Below are 17,131 nucleotides of genomic sequence, written 5' to 3' on the forward strand. Positions count from 1 at the left end.
ACATTGAGCCAATTGCTCTCCCAGTCTCTCTGACAGACAGTGAGCCAAATTCTCTCCCAGACCAGTCTCTCTGACAGACACTGTGAGCCAAATTCACTCCAGTCTCCCAGCCTCTGTGGCAGTGAGCTGTGTCTAGTAGTAATCATAATCTATTAGTAATTAAAGTACCATGTTGTGACACTGACAGTGACTTATCCAAGAATCAGATGATCTTCTTTGTGTTTACTTTGTTTGCTGCTACTGAGTGCCAGACAGCCAGGGCTTGCTGGTGCTCATCCTTCCCGCGCTCTTTGTCCTGCACACTGTCACACAGCACATGCTGGCTGGCTCCTCCCTCTTCATCTCTAGTCATGTTCCATGTGCTCAGTGTGCTTTAGGAATGTGACCTGGCTAGAACTGGAGGAGGAGGAAATAGCGCCAGCATCATATGGTATTGGAGTGCCGTGGTGCGAGGCACATGTAGTGGGTTAGGGTTCCAATCCAACTGAACACGTGGAGGTGCTTGCCGCTGTACATAATTTATTACTTACAGACTTATTAAATAAAAAACACTGGCGAGTAAAGCTGTTTACAATTAAAATCTATCAGTTCACTGACACTACAGTATTATTATCAGTACATATGCATTATGCTTGCACAGGGGCTGGTGGCCAGGGGTTGCAAACAGGGGCCAAGTTATAGATTGGGGGGATGTCGCCCCCTAGCCCCCTGTAGCAACGCCACTGCAGAGTTGTAACTAAACGGCTCATGATATTTTACTTCTGTGTTTCTCCCCACCCCTTCCTCCTCTGACTTTTTAGTAAAATAAAAAAATAAAAATGTACTAGTCAGACATACACAGTAGCCTACAGCTGGACTACTTGATGGCCCCCTCCCACTGGGCCCCAGTGCCACTTCACCTGCTGCACCCCTTGTAGTTCTGCCCCTGCCCCTGGTCTATAGACAGCACTAACCTGCACTTACCTTACTAATACCTGTGTTGTTTCTGCAGGAAGCTCTGATGATACAGAGATATTTGCTGCCCCCGGATCTGACATTGTGCTGCCTATTGATGTCACTCTGTACAGGAACAGATCATCAGAGAGAGAATATGAATGTGTTGTTTGGACATATGAAACCTTATCAAATTATAAAGTCATGATGGACAGATATTGTAGATTTTATTACTTCTATCAACGCAGGTATTTTTACATTCAAGATCCATTTCAGAATAACTATAAACTCTCACAAAATGGAACCCTTGTGCTCTATAATGTAACCTCAAGGCATGCTGGGATATATACTTCATATGTCATTGATGGGTCTTTCGCTTTGAAACATGAAAAAACTTTTATCATTTTTATACAAGGTAAGAATTACTCACACTGGTATCTTAACACAATGCTCCCTGTCCTGTTATACCCTCACACACTGCTCCTTGTCCTGTTATACCCTCACACACCCTGTCCTGTTATACCCTCACACACTGCTCCCTGTCCTGTTATACCCTCACACACTGCTCCCTGTCCTGTTATACCCTCACACACTGCTCCCTGTCCTGTTATACCCTCACACACTGCTCCCTGTCCTGTTATACCCTCACACACTGCTCCCTGTCCTGTTATACCCTCACACACCGCTCCCTGTCCTGTTATACCCTCACACACCGCTCCCTGTCCTGTTATACCCTCACACACCGCTCCCTGTCCTGTTATACCCTCACACACCGCTCCCTGTCCTGTTATACCCTCACACACCGCTCTCTGTCCTGTTATACCCTCACACACCGCTCCCTGTCCTGTTATACCCTCACACACCGCTCCCTGTCCTGTTATACCCTCACACACCGTTCCCTGTCCTGTTATACTCTCACACACCGCTCCCTGTCCTGTTATACCCTCACACACTGCTCCCTGTCCTGTTATACCCTCACACACTGCTCCCTGTCCTTTTATACCCTCACACACTGCTCCTTGTCCTGTTATACCCTCACACACCCTGTCCTGTTATACCCTCACACACCCTGTCCTGTTATACCCTCACACACTGCTCCCTGTCCTGTTATACCCTCACACACTGCTCCCTGTCCTGTTATACCCTCACAGACTGCTCCCTGTCCTTTTATACCCTCACACACTGCTCCTTGTCCTGTTATACCCTCACACACCCTGTCCTGTTATACCCTCACACACCCTGTCCTGTTATACCCTCACACGCTGCTCCCTGTCCTGTTATACCCTCACACGCCGCTCCCTGTCCTGTTATACCCTCACACGCCGCTCCCTCTCCTGTTATACCCTCACACGCCGCTCCCTGTCCTGTTATACCCTCACACGCCGCTCCCTGTCCTGTTATACCCTCACACGCCGCTCCCTGTCCTGTTATACCCTCACACGCCGCTCCCTGTCCTGTTATACCCTCACACGCCGCTCCCTGTCCTGTTATACCCTCACACGCCGCTCCCTGTCCTGTTATACCCTCACACGCCGCTCCCTGTCCTGTTATACCCTCACACACTGCTCCCTGTCCTGTTATACCCTCACACACCGCTGCCTGTCCTGTTATACCCTCACACACCACTACTTGTCCTGTTATACCCTCACACACTGCTCCCTGTCCTGTTATACCCTCACACACTGCTCCCTGTCCTGTTATACCCTCACACACTGATCCCTGTCCTGTTATACCCTCACACACTGCTCCTGTTCTGTTATACCCTCACACACCATACATGTCTTATATTTAGATATCTAGGATATTTTGGTATGCTGTACTTTGCAAAACAATATAGGGTTTAAAGCAAAGGTGACAATATACAATTGAGCTAGCTTTATTCCCCAAGATAAAAAAATCATTTCAGGATTCAAATTAGCCGGTGCTAGCTTTGCTTTGTACTTTATAAGGAATAGAAATCTATTAGTGTCTTCTTTTTAAGTGACACCATACATGTCTTATATTTAGATATTTAGGATATTTTGGAGTGCTGTACTTTGCAAGACAATATAGGGTTTAAAGCAAAGGTGACAATATACAATTGAGCTAGCTTTACTCCCCAAGATAAAAAAGAAAGGGGGGGGAAAAAAAAAAAAAAAAAAAATCATTTCAGGACTCAAATTAGCAAGTGCTAGCTCTGCCTTATACTTTATTAGGAATAGAAACCTATTAGTGTCTTTTTTTTTTTTTAGGGCTAAGGTTTTACATTTTCCTAAGTATTCATATTTTTCGACTGTACACAAGGCCCTGTAAATAAGGCTGGGTAGAAGAGGAGAGTTAAAGTAGGGTCATTAAAACTCTATAAGTTATAAATAGTCTGGAATAGTAGAAAAACCTCATCTCCAAGTCTCAACCTGACAAAAACTAGTTTAACACTGAACTACTCTTTATGAACTTGCTCTTAGAGACCTTTTTATAAAAAAAGCAAGTTCTTTTTGTGGTTGATAAGGTGGATAGAGAACCAAAAGCAACTTTAGAGGTTTTATACATAATGGTGTGGTAAAAGTTAACAAATGTAATTTGGACTAAGCCTGAAAGTAAGAAATTATGTAAAATAGGTTTGGTACAGATAAGTACAAAAATTTTGGAAGGTATAATTCAAATTCATTTATATATAACCTCCCCACCTAAGTAGGCGTCAAGATTCTAAATTAGCCTGGTGAAGGCCCGCACACCTGTTAGCTACAAGTAAAATCTGAACATCATGGGCGCGATCCGATATAGATCGCAGTTTGCGGCGCAAGCGAGGGAACCGGCGTCGCCCGCAGTTTCAGCTCGCAACTCGAGCTATCCCATATAAGTCGCCGTCAGATGCTAACGTGCCGCAAGTCTCACAAACCAGCGATGTCCAGAAATCTGCGTAAGTACAAATTTCTGGCGTCGCCAGTGACTTGCGGCACGTTAGAAACTGCCGGCGCCTATAAAACCTGACTAAAGTCTAAAACACCTGCACTGTCTAACACGCCTCCCTAACATAGCCCGACAAGTCTAACACGCCTCCCTAACATAGCCCGCACTGTCTAACCCTCTATCCGCTATCCCCCCTCACTATCCTAACAATAAAAAAGCTATTAACCCCTAAACCGCCGCTTCCGTACCCCGCCGCAACCTAATAAAGTTATTAACCCCTAAACCGCCGCTCCCGTACCCCGCCGCCAGCTATATTATATCTATAACCCCCTAAAGTGAGCCCCTAACACCGCCGCCATCTATATTAAAATTATTAACCCCCAATGTAAGCCCCTTACACCGCCGCCATCTCTATTAAAATGATTAACCCCTAATTTAATCTACCTACCACGCCGCCAGCTATATTATCTATGTTAACCCTAAGTATATTATAGTTAATATAGGTATTACATTATATATATTAACTATATTAACCCTAATTATATTAGGGTTAATATAGTTAATATAGTTACTATAGTATTTATATTAACTATATTAACTCTATCTAACCCTAACACCCCTAACTAAATTTATATTAAATTAATCTAATTCATTTATAAACTAAAATATTCCTATTTAAATCTAAATACTTACCTATAACATAAACCCTAAGATAGCTACAATATAATTAATAATTACATTGTAGCTATGTTAGGGTTAATATTTATTTTACAGGTAAATTGTTAATTATTTTAACTAGGTATAATAGCTATTAAATAGTTATTAACTATTTAATATCTACCTAGTTAAAATAATTACCCAATTACCTGTAAAATAAATCCTAACCTAAGTTACAAATACACCTACACTATCAATAAATTAAATAAACTACAAACATCTATCTAAAAATACAATTAAATTAACTAAACTAAATTACAAAAAAAAACAAACACTAAATTACAAAAAATAAAAAAAGATTACAAGATTTTTAAGCTAATTACACCTATTCTAAGCCCCCTAATAAAATAATAAACCCCCAAAATAAAAAAAATTCCCTGCCCTATTCTAAATTAAACAAATTTCAAAGCTCTTTACCTTACCAGCCCTTAAAAGGGCCTTTTGTGGGGCATGCCCCAAAGAAAACAGCTCTTTTGCATACAAATACAATACCCCCCCCCCCATTACAACCCACCACCCACATACCCCTATTCTAAAACCACCCAAACCCCCCTTAAAAAAGCCTAACACTACCCCCCTGAAGATCTCCCTACCTTGTCTTCACCACACCGGGCCGAACTCCTGATCCGATCCGGGCAATGTCTTCCTCCAAGCGGCAAAGAAGAATTCTTCCTCCGGCGATGTCTTCCTCCAAGCGGCAAAGAAGAATTCTTCCTCCGGCGACGTCTTCCTCCAAGCGGCAGCAAAGTCTTCATTCTTCCGGTGGCATCTTCAATCTTCTTTCTTCGCTCCGCCGCCACGGAGCATCCATCCCGGCCGACTACTGAACTTGGAATGAGGTACCTTTAAATGACGTCATCCAAGATGGCGTCCGCCGAATTCCGATTGGCTGATAGGATTCTATCAGCCAATCGGAATTAAGTTAAAAAAATCTGATTGGCTGATTGAATCAGCCAATCAGATTCAAGTTCAATCCGATTGGCTGATCCAATCAGCCAATCAGATTTTTTTAACTTAATTCCGATTGGCTGATAGAATCCTATCAGCCAATCGGAATTCGGCGGACGCCATCTTGGATGACGTCATTTAAAGGTACCTCATTCCAAGTTCAGTAGTCGGCCGGGATGGATGCTCCGCGGCGGCGGAGCGAAGAAAGAAGATTGAAGATGCCACCGGAAGAATGAAGACTTTGCTGCCGCTTGGAGGAAGACGTCGCCGGAGGAAGAATTCTTCTTTGCCGCTTGGAGGAAGACATCGCCGGAGGAAGAATTCTTCTTTGCCGCTTGGAGGAAGACATCGCCCGGATCGGATCAGGAGTTCGGCCCGGTGTGGTGAAGACAAGGTAGGGAGATCTTCAGGGGGGTAGTGTTAGGCTTTTTTAAGGGGGGTTTGGGTGGTTTTAGAATAGGGGTATGTGGGTGGTGGGTTGTAATGGGGGGGGGGGGGTATTGTATTTGTATGCAAAAGAGCTGTTTTCTTTGGGGCATGCCCCACAAAAGGCCCTTTTAAGGGCTGGTAAGGTAAAGAGCTTTGAAATTTGTTTAATTTAGAATAGGGCAGGGAATTTTTTTTATTTTGGGGGTTTATTATTTTATTAGGGGGCTTAGAATAGGTGTAATTAGCTTAAAAATCTTGTAATCTTTTTTTATTTTTTGTAATTTAGTGTTTGTTTTTTTTTGTAATTTAGTTTAGTTAATTTAATTGTATTTTTAGATAGATGTTTGTAGTTTATTTAATTTATTGATAGTGTAGGTGTATTTGTAACTTAGGTTAGGATTTATTTTACAGGTAATTGGGTAATTATTTTAACTAGGTAGATATTAAATAGTTAATAACTATTTAATAGCTATTATACCTAGTTAAAATAATTAACAATTTACCTGTAAAATAAATACAGTACAACTCCAAAAATCCGGACTCCAGAAATCCGGACAACCTGAGAATCCGGACTCTGGAGTGATTACAACTTCCGGGTGTTGGTTTGTCACTGCGCATGTACAAATTGGCATTCAGAGCTGCAACAAGTGACGGCACACGAAGGCAGTGATAAATCTGAGCTCCACAACTGCGCACTACAGTTTGCCATACATGACCGGTACCTGTGCAGGTATTTACCATCTTTACACTGCACAGTACTGTTATACCTATATACTGTACTATATTGTACAGTAATGTACTGTACCAATGTTTCCTAAAGTGGATAAGGGTTCTAAACAGAAGCAGAGGAGAAACACTCTGAAATCACTGGGCAAAGCAGAAGCACCATCCACAAGTGGTTCACCGGGCGCAGCAGATGCTAGCGCTCCGTGAACAAGCAGTTCAGCATGTGCCAAAGAAATACCTGTAACGGAAAGGAATGTACATATGCAGGTGCAGTAACTTTAGTTTAATAAACAAGGTGATCTGTACAGTATTTATTTATAATAAAAAAACATTAGCACATCTTTTTTATTTACAGGTATTTTATCAGCAATGTCCGAGAATCCGGAAAATCCGAAAATACGGACCAGGCAAATCCCCAAGCAGTCCGGATTTTCGGAGTTGTACTGTATTAACCCTAACATAGCTACAATGTAATTATTAATTATATTGTAGCTATCTTAGGGTTTATGTTATAGGTAAGTATTTAGATTTAAATAGGAATATTTTAGTTTATAAATGAATTAGATTAATTTAATATAAATTTAGTTAGGGGTGTTAGGGTTAGATAGAGTTAATATAGTTAATATAAATACTATAGTAACTATATTAACCCTAATATAATTAGGGTTAATATAGTTAATATATATAATGTAATACCTATATTAACTATAATATACTTAGGGTTAATATAGATAATATAGCTGGCGGCGGGGTAGGTAGATTAAATAAGGGGTTAATCATTTTAATAGAGATGGCGGCGGTGTAAGTGGCTTACATTAGGGGTTAATAATATTAATATAGCTGGCGGCGGTATAGGGGGATTAGGTTAGGGGTTAATAATTTTTATATAGGTGGCGGCGGTGTAAGGGGTCAGATTAGGAGATAGATAAGGTAGATGGCGGCGGTTTTAGGGGCTCACAGTAGGGGGTTAGTTTATGTAGATGGCGGCGGGGTCCGTGAGCGGCGGTTTAGGGGTTAATAACTTTATTAGGGATTTCGGGGGGATCGCGGTTGACAGGTAGATAGACATTGCGCATGCGTTAGGTGTTAGGTTTATTTTAGCAGATCGCGGTTGACAGGGAGATAGACATTGCGCATGCGTTAGGTGTTAGGTTTATTTTAGCAGCCAGTTTAGGGAGTTATGGGGCTCCAATAGTCAGCGTAAGGCTTCTTACGGCTGCTTTTTGTGGCGAGGTGAAAATGGAGTAAGTTTTCTCCATTTTCGCCACGTAAGTCCTTACGCTGCATATTGGATACCAAACTGCGCTGGTTTGGTATACCTGCCTATAGCCCAAAAAACTACGGGCGACGGCAGAAATATACGCGCGTAACTTTTAGGTTACGCCGTATATAGGATACCAAATCAGCGTAAATATTGGCGTCGCCGGCTTTTGCGGGCGACGATTTATATCGGATCGACCCCCATATATCCAGCTTAGATAGCTCAAGGTAAAAGGGAAAATAGCAAACACGAATAAGTATGTCTATGCTTACTTAAAGGGGCAGTCTATAATTTAATTTAACTTGGAAAAGCAATCTGCACCCCCTTACTAATAGAGGTGGGCCTAAAAATTCCTCAAGATCAATTACACAGTCTGGTATTATTTACTAATATATAGTCTCACTTTTTAAACACAAGAGGATATCACTTAACTGAGGGGAAAAGGAGGAGAACACATATATTTATGGAAAAATATTTAAATAAAAGCAAAATCACTTCACCAGGTATGTCTTCCCGAAGTAAAAATCAAGAAAAAAAAGGGAATAGAATTTCACAAGAAGCACAGGGGGGAATGGGGGAAATAAATCTTGCACAAAGCTCTAACAATGAAGAATTAATTAAGCAGCTTGACGCACTATTTACACCCAAGTTTGACTTAATTCAAAATAATATCACCTCACTAACACTTGAAGTAAAACAATTTGCAACAAGACTCACATATGCAGAACAAAGAATATCAGATATTGAGGATGGGGCCCTACAGAGGGAACATACACTACGCATTATGTCCACCCAGATTGAAAATATGAAAAATAAACTTGAGGACCTAGAAAACAGGGCCAGAAGAAATAACCTGCGCCTTATTGGCCTGACAGAGGATATCCAGGAGAAAGATCTCAAGAGATTTGTGGAGGTAGATTTAATGGGTCTATTAAACATTGGAGTAGAAACTCAAAATATAACAATTGAGAGAATACACAGAATAGGCTCAGAAAGACAAGAGGAGGGAAGGAATAAAACAGGTAGACCGGTTATTATGAAACTGCTGAATTTTCAGGAAAAAAATCAAAATTATGAATGCTTATCGGAAGGCAAATGGAGAAATTAATTATAGGGGTAGGAAACTCTTATTATTTAATGACTTTTCTTACGAGACATCTAATAAACGGCGAACTCTTGCGCCAATATGCACCAAACTAATACAAGAAGGGTGGAGAGTCAGACTTTTATACCCAGCTAGACTTAGTATATATACTACTACAGGGAATAGGATATTTACAGATGTAGAGGAAGTAAATGAGTTTCTCAAAGATCACAAAGACAGCTTAGAAAGACAACAAGGCATGAACCCTGTCTCTGCTTTCTTTAAATCCTTTGGTACTGGTTAACTTTGTATGTTTAATACATAAAAGAGTGTAATGTATACAAATTTTGTTTTTAGAAAAATGTTCAGAATAAAATTAAGTCATGGGGAAAAAATCCCCTTCAAGGGGAAACTGGAAGGAAAGAGGAAGACCTCCAGTGAAATAAAGGGAATTAATGAAGTTTTGGTAATTCACAGTGATATTTTTTTTTTCTTTTTTCTTTTTTTCTTTTTTTTTCTTCTCTCTCTTCTCTTCTTCTCTCTCTTGTTTGCTATTATCGGTGTCCTATCTCGTAAACACCTTATAGGTATGGACGAATCATTAGAAATAGCTAAACCCACAGATTAGTGAAAATGAGTCTTAAAGTAGTTTCGTGGAATATAGGGGGAATTACATCACCCATGAAACGTAAATCTATTCTGAGATACGCAAAAAAACTAAGTGCTCAGATACTGCTCTTGCAGGAAACACACCTAAAAGGGGAAGAGGCTATCAAATTAAAAGGGGGATGGGTCAAAGAGGTTATATACACCACAGGGCACCAAAGGAAAAAAGGAGTGGCTATTCTGTTTAGTAAAACAATAGAATATAAAATTGACAAACTAGAGAGAGATGAGGAAGGAAGATATATCATATTAGAAGTTGAAATTGCGGATAGGAAGATTGTCATTTGCAATGTATATGGCCCAAATGAGGAGGATATAGACTTCTGGCAAAGTTTGCGAGATAAGCTGCTAATACACTCCACAAGCACTATAATTATTGGAGGAGATTTTAATATCGCTCCCAATACTATAGTAGATAGAAGTAGAGGTAATGCCGAGCAAGCAACAAGGCAAATATTACTAGATAAATCTACAATAGCGAGAAGAAAAAGAGAGTCCCTTCTTATAAAGAGGTTTCAGCAAGATCTAAAATTAATTGATATATATAGAATTAGACATCCTGATGAAAGAGAGTATACATGCCTCTCGAAATAAAAAAAAAACTTTATCTAGAATAGATTATTTCCTTACTTCAGAGAAGTTAACAGATTGTATCCAGGAAACACTTATTGATATAATAACTATATTGACCATGCCCCTATCTCAATTACATTAGATCCCAAACAAAAGAGTCGGAAACCCAATCAGTTCTTCTTTCCAAAATATTTAGCAAAAAATATTAAGTTCATAAATTTTCTAAAATCTAAATGGGCTGAATATAAACAGTTTAACAACAGTTCTTTTGACAAAACTCATATATATTGGAATGCTGCAAAAGCCGTACTAAGAGGCGAAATTCTGGCATACCAAATAAAACAAAATAAAAAAACACATGCATACAGAAAGCAGATAACTAATTGTTTGATTAATAAATATTCTAGATATATCCAGGCAAAAACTGCAGATAATTGGCAACAATATATTCAGGCTAAAAAAGATAGAGACAACTACCTTATGCAAAATGAAATTAGAGAAAATATAAAATCTTGCGCACAGTTTTATAGGTACGGTAACAAGGTGGGCAGCTTTCTAGCACGTATTGACAAAAATGATAAAACTAAAAGTTTTATAAAAAAAATTAAAAATAAAGATCATATATGGACCCAGACAGAGGACATACAAAAGGCCTTCCTTGAATACTTTACGGAGCTCTATTCAGCACAGCATATTAATTTTACTATAAAGGAGACATTTTGGAAGTCTTTGACAGTTCCAAAGCTAGAAAGTAATTGTCTAACAAAAATTAATGAACCTATCACAGAAAATGAAATAAGACAAATAATCAAAACAATGGCAAATAACAAAGCGGCAGGTCCGGACGGTCTTCCATCCGAATTTTACAAAATTCTTATAGAGGAAATAACCCCTACATTAAATGCTCTGCTGAATGGGCTCTGGAATGGACAATTGGAACCATCAGCTGACTTTAATGAATCCACAATAATAGTCATACCTAAACCGGGAAAAGATCCACAACTAATAGACTCTTATAGGCCCATCTCACTACTCAACATTGATTATAAAATAATGACTAGTATACTAGCTAAAAGGATACAGGTCTCACTGGACACAATAATACACTCGGATCAAACAGGTTTCATGAAAGGAAGGTCTTCAAATGTTAACTTAAGGAAAGTCTTTTTAACAATCTCAGACCAGTGGTATAATGACAAATATAATAAAAAAGCTAACAAAGAGGATAGTTCAATAGTATCACTGGATGCAAGTAAAGCTTTTGACTCTGTTACATGGGACCACCTTGTTACCTCTCTTATAAAATTTGGATATACAGGTAATAGTCTTAACTTAATCAAGAAACTTTACAGTGAGTCTAGGGCTGCGATAATTATCAATGGTAACAAAACACCCTACTTCCCCCTCTTAAGAGGGACAAGGCAGGGATGCCCTCTGTCGCCCTTAATTTTTAATATTGCTTTGGAACCTTTACTGATTGCTTTGAGAAACAATATACAAGGGATTGAGATGGGTGGTAAGAGAATACAGTTAGCGGTCTATGCAGACGATTTATTGGTATTTTCTAGAAATTCAAATAAAAACTTTAACAAAATGTGCCAGATTATAGAAAACTACGGCTCTTTTTCAGGGTATCATATTAATCAGTCTAAATCTGAAGTATTATGGCTTCAAAAAAATCAAAAATCAGAAACAAAAATATTTAAAGAAGTAACTAAATATATGACATATCTGGGGGTTAAAATATCTAACAATCCTTCAGAATGGTATGCTCTGAACATTGGCAATGGTATTAGACAATTCTGTGAAACCCTCAAAAGATGGACCTCTCTTCCACTTTCTCTCTCTGGCAAAATAAATTTACTTAAGATGATAGCACTCCCAAGGTTATTGTATCTTTTTCAGAACATTCCTTTTTTAATTAGGAAACATGAGATTAAGATATCTAACCAGGCAATTAAGGAATATATATGGACGAATAGTAGGCCTAGACTTAGCCATCAAAAATTAATACTTAAAAAAGAATATCTGGGCCTGGGTCTCCCTAATTTAATAATATATAACCTGGTGGCAGTGACAAAGATTGCTCTAGATTGGCTCTTGGAGAGTAATCATTTTACTTTGCTAGAGATATAAAACCTTTATATTTAAAAAATATTCTCCATCTAGAGGTTAAAAATATCCCACCATATGTCAAAAGAATAGATTTGCTTAGGGACACAGTTGTAGCATGGCACAGAACATGTAAATATTTAGGTATATATCCCTATGCAACACGTTATTTATCTATTAAAGGAAATTCAGAATTCAAACAGGGTCTCTCCTCTAAAATATTCTCAGTCTGGCAAGAAAAGGGATTATCTAATGTTATTCAATTAACAAAAAATAACCAGGGTATAATTCAGGTTGAAGATTTCGAAACAATTAAAAATAAATATCTCCTCTCAGAGAAACATTTTTTCTCGTTTTTACAAATCAGGCATTATTGCCTCAAACTAATACAAATACAAGGGAATAACTGGGACCTTGCACCATTAGTTCCGGTAATTAATCTTATTAAAAGTGGCAAATATTCAATATCTCTGTTATACAATCTAATAAATAATATAAACTACAAACAACATATTGCAACTGGAACTGCAAAATGGAGGGAATTGTATTTTCCGAATCTAACCACGCAACTAATATTAAAAAGCGTGGAGAGAGTGGAGGAAGCATCATTAGCTATCCCTATGCGTGAACAGCATGTAAAATTAATGTGGATGGTGTATATCACACCTGAGAAGATTGCCAAATGGGGTGGTACAGGGGAAGGAACGTTGTGTACTAAATGTAGACAATCAAAGACAAATTTGATTCATAGCTTCTGGCTCTGCCCTAAGATACAAAGATTTTGGGGAAAGATAAACTACTGGTTGAGCAAAGTTTATCAAACTCAAATGCTCTTACAACCAGAACAGATTTTTTTTTTCCACTATAAAAAAGAACAGCTACAAAATCGGAAATTTATAACGATGATAATTTTGTTAGCAAGGAATCTTATATTAAAAGGATGGAAACAGGTTAAATCACCCTCCTTTGGGAATCTTGGGGAAATTATTCATCACCAATTTCTTATAGAACTACAAGATACTTTATACCACATTGATATCAATACAACACGTTTCTTTAGTAAATGGGAGAACTGGATTAAAACTAGGGAGATTGAAGAGCAGAAGAAAATAATTGGAAATTTCAAAAATACAATCTATATGGAAAATTGTAGACTGAGAGGGGAATGGCTTTTTGAAGAGCCTGACTAAGTTTAGAACACAGAGAGGGGGGAAGAGAGGAGAGAGAAGTTTTTCCTCTTTTTTTTCTTTTTTTTTTTTTTTTGGGGGGGGAGAGATTTAGTTATTATTATGCGGTTTAAGATGTTATAAATTCAAACTGATTATCTCCTATATAGAACCCAGGGGGGAATAGGTATCAATATAGATAGATAGATTCTTTGTGTTAGTTTCTGTGGTTGAAAAGGAGAAAGGACAGGAGGTTTGTTAGTTATTTCTTTATCTTTCTTTCTTCTTGATAATAGAAAGGGGAAAAAGGAATACCTTTTTATATTATTACGATTGTTATGTTTCATTGACAGGTATCCTCCCTATAAGATTTAATTTTTCTGCGGTCAAGGTATAGCAAATATATATTTTATTAAATATTAGTTGAAACAGAAAGTAAAGATTATGAAAATGTTATATTATGACCTTGTTAAATCTGGAAAGATTGATTGTTTAGAACTGTATTTGATGTACAAAATTAATAAACCTTTTGAAAAAAAAAAAAAAAATACCCTCACACACTGCACCCTATCCTGTTATACCCTCACACACTGCTCCCTGTCCTGTTATACCCTCACACACTGCTCCCTGTCCTGTTATACCCTCACACACTGCTCCTTGTCCTGTTATACCCTAACACACCCTGTCCTGTTATACCCTCACACACCCTGTCCTGTTATACCCTCACACGCTGCTCCCTGTCCTGTTATACCCTCACACGCCGCTCCCTGTCCTGTTATACCATCACACGCCGCTCCCTGTCCTGTTATACCCTCACACACTGATCCCTGTCCTGTTATACCCTCACACACTGATCCCTGTCCTGTTATACCCTCACACACTGCTCCCTGTCCTGTTATACCCTCACACACTGCTCCCTGTCCTGTTATACCCTCACACACTGCTCCTGTTCTGTTATACCCTCACACACTGTTCCTTGTCCTGTTATACCCTCACACACTGCTCCCTGTCCTGTTATATCATCACACACTGCTCCCTGTCCTGTTATACCCTCACATACTACTCCCTGTCCTGTTATACCCTCACACACGGCTCCCTGTCCTGTTATACCCTCAAACACAGCTCCCTGTCCTGTTATACCTTCACACTCTGCTCCCTGTCCTGTTATAATCTCACACACTGCTCCCTGTCCTGTTATACCCTCACACAATGCTCCCTGTCCTGTTATACCCTCACACACGGCTCCCTGTCCTGTTATAATCTCACACACTGCTCCCTGTCCTGTTATACCCTCACACACTGCTCCTGTTCTGTTATACCCTCACACACGGCTCCCTGTCCTGTTATACCCTCACATTCTGCTCCCTGTCCTGTTATAATCTCACACACTGATCCCTGTCCTGTTATACCCTCACACACTGCTCCCTGTCCTGTTATACCCTCACACTCTGCTCCCTGTCCTGTTATACCCTCACACTCTGCTCCCTGTCCTGTTATATCCTCACACACTGCTCCCTGTCCTGTTATATCCTCACACACTGCTCCCTGTCCTGTTATACCCTCACACACTGCTCCCTGTCCTGTTATACCCTCACACACTGCTCCCTGTCCTGTTATACCCTCACACACTGCTCCCTGTCCTGTTATACCCTCACACACTGCTCCTGTTCTGTTATACCCTCACACACGGCTCCCTGTCCTGTTATACCCTCACACACTGCTCCCTGTCCTGTTATATCCTCACACACTGCTCCCTGTTCTGTTATACCCTCACACACGGGTCCCTGTCCTGTTATACCCTCACACACTGCTCCCTGTCCTGTTATACCCTCACACTCTGCTCCCTGTCCTGTTATACCCTCACACTCTGCTCCCTGTCCTGTTATACCCTCACACACTGCTCCCTGTCCTGTTATACCCTCACACACTGCTCCCTGTCCTGTTATATCCTCACACACTGCTCCCTGTCCTGTTATATCCTCACACACTGCTCCCTGTCCTGTTCTACCCTCACACTCTGCTCCCTGTCCTGTTATACCCTCACACACTGCTCTCTGTCCTGTTATACCCTCACACACTGCTCCCTGTCCTGTTATATCCTCACACACTGCTCCCTGTCCTGTTATACCCTCACACTCTGCTCCCTGTCCTGTTATACCCTCACACTCTGCTCCCTGTCCTGTTATACCCTCACACACTGCTCCCTGTCCTGTTATACCCTCACACTCTGCTCCCTGTCCTGTTATACCCTCACACTCTGCTCCCTGTCCTGTTATAATCTCACACACTGTTCCCTGTCCTGTTATACCCTCACACACTGCTCCCTGTCCTGTTATACCCTCACACACTGCTCCCTATCCTGTTATACCCTCACACACTGCTCCCTCTCCTGTTATACCCTCACACACTGCTCCCTCTCCTGTTATACCCTCACACACCCTGTCCTGTTATACCATCACACACTGCTCCCTCTCCTGTTATACCCTCACACACTGCTCCCTGTCCTGTTATACCCTCACACACTGCTCCCTGTCCTGTTATACCCTCACACTGTCCTTTTATACTCCAGCATGATGCTTTGTTTCATTATATATTGTAAAACATGGTAGATTGATGTATGTATCATATGTTCTCTCTATGATACAGTATCAGAACCTTTTGTGAATATCACATGTGACACTAGTGGAAGTGCTGTGATCCTCTGTGAGATACAGAATGGGACAGATGTGACATATACCTGGACAGTAAATAGTTACACCCTGCCGGAGCTTATCAGTTCCCGGTGGAGTGTGAGTGGGAATCAGTTAGTCCTGTTCTCCCCTGGACCATGGAACATCAGCTGCTCAGTGAGGAACCGGGTCAGTGAGGAGCACAGTTTACCCTCCTTTGTGTCCTGCCCAGGTGAGAGATATATACAATGAGGGTGATGGATAATGTGAGTACATTTTGCCTACAGGTTTCTGCCTTTCTCAGTTTTTTTTTATTTTATGTTGTTGAGGCCCTTTGTAAGGATAAAAAAAGTTTGTTTCATTAAAGTAATAAAAACACACTAAGCAGTGACTGTACTTTATAGATAATCGTAAATCATTGCAATGTGTATTATTCATTATTTTAAAAATGATTTTACCTTTTTTTTAACTTAATTTGTGCAGGGTCCTTTACATTGTGTCATAGCTACACGAGAGGGTCTTTACATGAGGTCACATGAGTAGTTTTTCCTTTGAAGTGGTTACTATGAGAAACGTGTATTAGCTCTGGTCAGTTTCTTGACCATGCTCAGTAGAGTGTTTTTGCTGCAAAATTATATGACAGAAGAACTTAAGTTTTATAATGGTTGCTCCCTTATCTCACTATAAACAGTGTCTACACTGAGGATTGTAACAGCTCATTTTACAAGATAACAAGGGCGCAATCCGATATACGGCGCAGGTTTTGGCGCAAGCGTGGAAACCTGCGTCGCCCGTAGTTTCAGCTAGCAACTCGAGCTATCACATATACGGTGCCGTCAGATGCTAAAGTGCCGTAAGTCGGACAAACTAGCGATGTCCAGAAATCTGCGTAAGTACAAATTTCTGGAGTCGCCAGTGACTTACGGCACTTTAGAAACTGCCGCCGCATAAAAAAACT

At 40.1% G+C, this 17,131-nt stretch overlaps 1 protein-coding gene across 3 annotated transcripts in view; it reads left to right on the forward strand.

Annotated features, from left to right (window-relative positions):
* LOC128652800 (uncharacterized) overlaps positions 1–17,131 on the forward strand; it is a 600,730-nt gene that overhangs the window by 357,975 nt on the left and 225,624 nt on the right. For all 3 annotated transcript variants that reach the window (XM_053705739.1, XM_053705741.1, XM_053705740.1), the window contains exons 3-4: positions 992–1,348; positions 16,151–16,405. In XM_053705739.1, the coding sequence (XP_053561714.1) occupies positions 992–1,348; positions 16,151–16,405 (612 nt within the window). The remainder of the gene's footprint in view (positions 1–991; positions 1,349–16,150; positions 16,406–17,131) is intronic.

This window comes from Bombina bombina, chromosome 3, assembly GCF_027579735.1.
Source record: "Bombina bombina isolate aBomBom1 chromosome 3, aBomBom1.pri, whole genome shotgun sequence".
NCBI lineage: Eukaryota > Metazoa > Chordata > Amphibia > Anura > Bombinatoridae > Bombina > Bombina bombina.